General features: G+C 38.7%; 1 protein-coding gene across 1 annotated transcript in view; it reads right to left on the bottom strand.

Annotated features, from left to right (window-relative positions):
• Positions 1-6,215, bottom strand: part of LOC119836168 (nucleoporin 88) — a 100,893-nt gene that overhangs the window by 5,144 nt on the left and 89,534 nt on the right. The window contains exons 3-8 of the mRNA XM_038361424.1: positions 4,341-4,454; positions 3,391-3,603; positions 2,623-2,788; positions 2,086-2,205; positions 1,466-1,565; positions 5-80 (exon numbers count right to left, since the gene is read on the bottom strand). Of these exons, the coding sequence (XP_038217352.1) occupies positions 5-80; positions 1,466-1,565; positions 2,086-2,205; positions 2,623-2,788; positions 3,391-3,603; positions 4,341-4,454 (789 nt within the window). The remainder of the gene's footprint in view (positions 1-4; positions 81-1,465; positions 1,566-2,085; positions 2,206-2,622; positions 2,789-3,390; positions 3,604-4,340; positions 4,455-6,215) is intronic.

The following is a 6,215-nucleotide window of genomic DNA, read 5'->3' as shown; positions in this document are numbered from 1 at the left end:
GAGCGGGGCGCGGCAGCACACCAGCTGGCGCGCGCTGGACGCGGCGGACGACACCAGCGACAGCGCGGTGTCCACCTCACCTGCCGCGTCGGATAACGCTTACATTTTATATAGTCGCTCACACCGGCGAACACCCCCACAGAAAACCGACTTGAAATAATAGCATGCTATTGTGTTTCGTACGGTGAGTGGAGGAGGGCCCGTTTCCTTTCCTAACCCTTCCCAGCCCATTCCTTCTTCCAGACATTAATCCTTAAAAGCGGGAAGCGCATTCGCAGAGACTACCTCCGCGAATGTGCTTCCCGTTCCCAATGTTCATGAGTGGTGGTGACCGTTTACCATCAAGTAACCACCAGCTCAGTTGCCCTCTTGCGATATAGAAAAAAAAAATAGTATCATAAATAGATTTCTATTCTATACATACATGATTTTTTTTAAGAAAATAGATAATCTACATTAAATAAAGCGGTAAAATGGTTTTTGTTAACCATAAAGATTTGTCCGGCATGCAAACGAGTTTACCACGACATATATCATTAAAAGATTTGTTCATGTCAACCTCGACAAGCAACACAATTACAGTTTCGTTATTTATTGACGAGCAAACGCTATAACATTATCAAACAAAAAATTATATTTGCGAGCTGCAAGTGCAAGAGAGCAGAATGGTGAAATTATTGATAAATACCCGCATCGCGTTAACATGATTAGATCGAATACATATACAGGTTGTTCAGATAATGTAATTTAAGTTTAGCTTTGATATTATTAATATTTATGCTTCTTTTTTTAATCCAAATCAAGTTTAATTAATAATTGAAGAACTAAATAACGAGTTTCGAAATTAAAAATCTTTTAACGGATTTTAAACACGATTTATTAATTATATTTTTGTATGACCTTCAAGACATATAACATCTCAGTCTCCCCGTGACCACGCTCGCTGTAAAGTGTTCGAAACGTCCGGTTAATAATATAATGAATAAATCGCGTTTAAAATCCGTTAAAAAATTTTTAATTTCTAAATGTATAATACTCGCGTAAAATCAAACACAAGAAAATACTAAATAGCGAGTTGTTCGTTTACCATAAGTGTTTACATAATTGTAAGCCATGTATATGTGCGTGCGGCCACGTGTACCGTTTGATTGCATACATGTGTGCGTGCCACATTTTAGTTCTATTAAATCCCCATAAATATATTAAAACTAGCTGACCCGGCGAACTTCGTACCGCCTTAGCGTTGCAAAAAAATAATATGCAAAATTAAATGTACATTTTTCAATATTTCCGAGAGATTTTCTTAATTTTTTTGTCCGCAAGAACCTTCTCCTAATAATAACAAATACAACAAAAGAAAGAATTAGTGAAATCGGTCCAGCCATTCACGCGTGATGTCGTGACCAAGGAAAACGGGTTTCATTTTTATATATATATAGATAAAAGCGTTTTGAGTTTAACTTACATTCGTCAGCTAAAGCCAAGTCCTTCAGATGGTCCAATACAGGTAGTGTGATAGTGTGCACGCCTTCTGCGTGCATGCACGCATATGTGTTGCCGGGACACTGAAATTAATCATATGTAATTCTTAATATATTTTAAATTATGTTTTATACAGAATAGATATTCACCCGCGTGGGGAAAATATTTTTTTGTTGTACAAAATTCCATCCCCGATTTTATCTACTTGGGGATAGAACTTATCAGAATCTTTTTTAAGGGTATGTCTACATCTATCAGTATGCCAAATTTCATGTCTAGTAGTTTAGGATCTGCATTGATGGATCAGTCAGTCAGTCAGTCATCTTTGCGTTTTCGCTGCATAGTATAAAACAAAGTAGCTTTTCGCCGTCTGTGTGTGATCTGCTTAAATCATTACGCAATAGATTTTGGAAGGAGATAATTTTATGGATATAGCGATTCAAGGGGAAGGTTAGGTAAACGAGAGAAAACGAGGAAAACGAGACAGGTTTTAGTATTTATTAAGAATAAGAAACAATATGTACGTTTTATCATTTACTTTTAACACAACAAAACTGTGTGTGTGTGTGTGTGTGTGTGTGTGTGTGTGTACAGTGTACGTACCGGATAAAGATGCACTGGGTAGGCGAAAGGCACATCATCCTTGCTGGACAGCGCAATGTTCAACTCCACAGACTCCAGCACGTAGAGCGCGTAGCCGTCGTCATCTTTGTTCTCAGTCGGCTGGAAAATAGTGTTTATTTGTGTTACTATCGAATAATAGAATCTTTTATTTAGGTCGTTATTTTTAATATTAAAGGGCTTGTAGAAAAGATAATAAAGAAGAAAAGTTGTGATTATTTACAAATTTCTTTGTATAGGTTTATAAATGTACTTTTAGGCTCGAAGGACCTTTCTGATGATACGATGATATTGTATATGGACATGCGGTAAATTCGTGAGTTATTTGTACATTGTTTGTTGTGTACACGGCTTAGTATTACCGAAGAGTCAACTACTGTTATGATGGTAATGATAATTGTAATAATCATGATATAATCATATAAATAACAATGGTGATGAACGTGATACTGATAGTAGTAATAGAGCTGAGAGATGCTGATGATGATGATGATGATGATGATGATGATGAACACTCACGCACGGCAACAAGAGGCAGTGGTAGAGCGTGGCGGACGCGCTCGCGACGACGAGCAGCGCGGCGGGCGGCGCGGGCAGGCACGCCAGCGCGCACGACTCCGCGCCGTAGTTGTCGTCCGCCGCCGGGTACATCGCCAGCGGCCCGCGGACCCGCCCCTGCAGCGGGCTGCAATGCGCGCAATGGATGGTGAAGTGGTGGAAGGTATCGATATTATGTCGTAGGCAGGCGAAACATGCGCAAAAAGGTGGTAAGACAACTCGATACAACTTAAGTGTGTGGGGAAGGATAGATTGCTGGGGCGCGGATGTCTTTCGAATGTCGTGATGTGATGATGAAGGGATTTGAGTAATCATTGCAAAATCGAGCAAAACACGCGTAATAGATGTTAACTAATTAGAGATATATAGCACTGGAGCGTTTACGAGGTACATAGCAACGTATGCGTGCTAGCGGGCTGGAACGCATGTAATGCATATTGTATATTTTGATCCACATATTGATATATGATGTAATCAAAGCTTTTCTGTCAATGGTATGTACCCAAAAGTTTAGGCATGCAATCTAGTGTATCGGGCATAATGACTTTAATACTTGCAACAAGGCTCACGTTGCATAGTATTGATATTATAAAATACATGGATAAATTTATAAAATGATGAGACTACAGCGGATATTTTTGCGAAAAGAACTGCTTATGTGATCTGGATCATGGCCAAGGAAGTGGTCACGAGCAAATACGATAAAATAACCATTAGAATCAAATTTACCTGCTACTGTCCAAGAAATTACTATTCATCATGTACACGTCACCGTTCCCGCTGAGAATCAGCAAGTGTTCAGTGTCCGGAGTCGGTGTGAAGTCCACAGCGCTGTCCCCGAAACTGTCCAGTAAGGTCATGCCGAGAGAACCAACAGGTTTGGGTCCAATTGAGAAGGATTTCACCATTTTCGGACCGGTCTTTAACGCTATGTTGTAGAGCCTGGAACGGTTTAAGGTTCTGGTTATAATAATGATGGTTAAAAATTGTTATTTGCGGTACAAACCTACAAGCCTACAAATACCTACCTAATATTTAGAGCTAGATTGTTTCTGCTCTGGATCGCAGGTTTGGCAAAAGATATATTTTTTACCATTGCAACATAAGAATAGATATACATGTGACTTATCTTAAGATTTCTCTCCCATTCATAGCTCCATTTGATCTGTTACGAAAATTGTGGTTCTATTAAAGTAGTAGTTCTAGTAGTGTTAACTACGACGTGGTTTTAAATTGAACTGAAGAATTGACACCTACACTGCTATACCGCCCATGGGAATTTCAGAGATTATATTTTTGCAAAAGGCTTCTTTCATAGATTATTTACTCACAATTGATTATAACTAGATAATATCTTAATATAAATGTAAATTACTTATCACGTTGTTTGTCCACAATGAACTCCTAAACTATCAACCGATTTTAATAAAATTTAACTCACCATATGCATTTTGATCCAACTTCAAAGATCGGATAGTAAATAATATTTGAATTACTTTAACAGACTACCCGGGCGGAGCCGGGGCGTGTAGCTATTATAAAAAAATAGCATAATGCTGTATTGCATGCAAATTGTGTGCAGAAGCAACAGAAAAATATCACGGAAAAAGTTTGAAAACAAATAGACATGTGAACATAAATTTAGGGCACGACAATGACCCTTGGACTTGCACACTTACCTCATAGTGTTATCGGAGACCAGGACCAGAAGATGTGACAGCGACTTCGGATGCCAATGCACCCTCAGCACCTCGCCCTGTGAGTACAGGAACCTCTCGTCTAATGAGAAACTCCTGAAAACATTTTATGGAAATTACGTTAAATAATTTTGATATTTGGTGGAGTGAGCGCCAGTTTATTCGGTTTTTGCTATCTTAGTGCTTCACTCAAGTAGACAAAGGCAAAAGACAGTCCCAGATTTTCCTATCCTGTGTCCTTTCCGGGTCTCAAACTAGCTCTGTATCAAATTTCATCCAAATCGGTTCAGTTATTTAGTACTGAAGAAGTGAAGAAGAGACATATAGACAGACAGATTTTCTTTCACGTTGGTTATTGATGTTAAGACTTTTAGGCATATTATTAAGGACACCGACATCAATCTAATAATAATAATGTAAATCACCACCACCATTCCTCCATTTAACTTTCTAACCATTTTTTCTTCTAAACGCGTCTTTCCCCCTCGCGCGCTCAAATAAAGAACAACGTACACAGACAAAATTGTTCCGAACCTTTCCATTATCAGCAAAAAAGGGTTACCCTTCATTAATCCCATGATAAATACCTTTAAAAGATTCGCGGTTTCGCCCGATTTTTCCCCACAATTAAATTAACGATAGGAAAGTGGCTGTAGCCAACGAAGTCGGCTCTTGTGTAAAGCAAAGAAGTGTTTGTTTGTTTTAAATTATATTTAATATGCGGAAATATTATAATTGTCAAAGATGATATAAATACTGAGCAATACCTTGGTGCATAGCCTTTTTGTTAATTTATTCAATGGTGAGTAGACAAGTCACATTTTTATTACTTATATTTAATTATCTTATTTAGAATTCCTTAATTGTTTTTATAATAAATCTGTATTGTTATACATATTCAAGCTATATGCACACAAAGTATGTGTTTTGACTTTTCTGTCCCATAAATCATGCATACTTTTTACGTGCCATTATTTTAAACACATCAGATCAAACATATCATCAGCTACATAGATTAAAACGTTCCCACAAACATTTAAGAAACCGCACAGCCCCCCCAACGGTCTCGTAAATCACACAGTTCGCATACCAAAGGGTCACTTTTTACCGCACGAAAGAAAAAGGGTAACAAATGATCGTGCATTAGAACAAACGGCGTACAAATACTCGCCCGACCTGCCCCGGAACAAAAACCGATAAAAACCCGGGCAAGGTTCCGATTCGGTAAAAAATAAGAATCAGACAAAGCCCGACGCGTCGCGCGCGACCTATACGCGTCCAGTTTTTTTACGACCCACGGCCCTTTTGTCCTTCCGGGGCTCTTTTTTAAATAGATCAGCGAGGGTAAGTAAGGACCGGCGGACATCCCTGAAATATTATTGTGGATTTTTCTCCACCGTATTCATAAATATTTCGACCGACCGCTCCCCTGCCCCCCCCCTGGCGGCAGGCGATCCTACGAATTATAAATTCGGTTAATAAAATATGATACGATAGAACCGCTTTTTTGCCGCGGACCTCTATTATATTATGTTTAATTTAAATATGAATAATTAAATTTAAAAAGGAAATCTCGGGCTAATGAAATTTTTGTTTTCGAGATAATGAATTGAAAACACGTCGCGGCCGCGGTGTCGCCTCGCTGTTATTCTTTTGCGCTCATTCGGATTCAGGGTACGTGTTTAAAAAATGCCGGAGTGAAAAAAAATTATTTTAATTTATTAATTACGACGATGAATTATATTTTTCGAGGCTTATCTGAGCCCGTGGCGCTATCGCAGCGCCGCACCGCTCTCTCTTTCCAAACACGCCCGTAATGGGTTAATTTAAACAATTTTTCACGTATGTTATGTTATT

Source organism: Zerene cesonia, chromosome 23 (genome assembly GCF_012273895.1).
Source record: "Zerene cesonia ecotype Mississippi chromosome 23, Zerene_cesonia_1.1, whole genome shotgun sequence".
In the NCBI taxonomy this organism is placed as follows: Eukaryota; Metazoa; Arthropoda; class Insecta; order Lepidoptera; family Pieridae; genus Zerene; species Zerene cesonia.
This window is presented reverse-complemented; position numbering and strand designations above follow the sequence as displayed.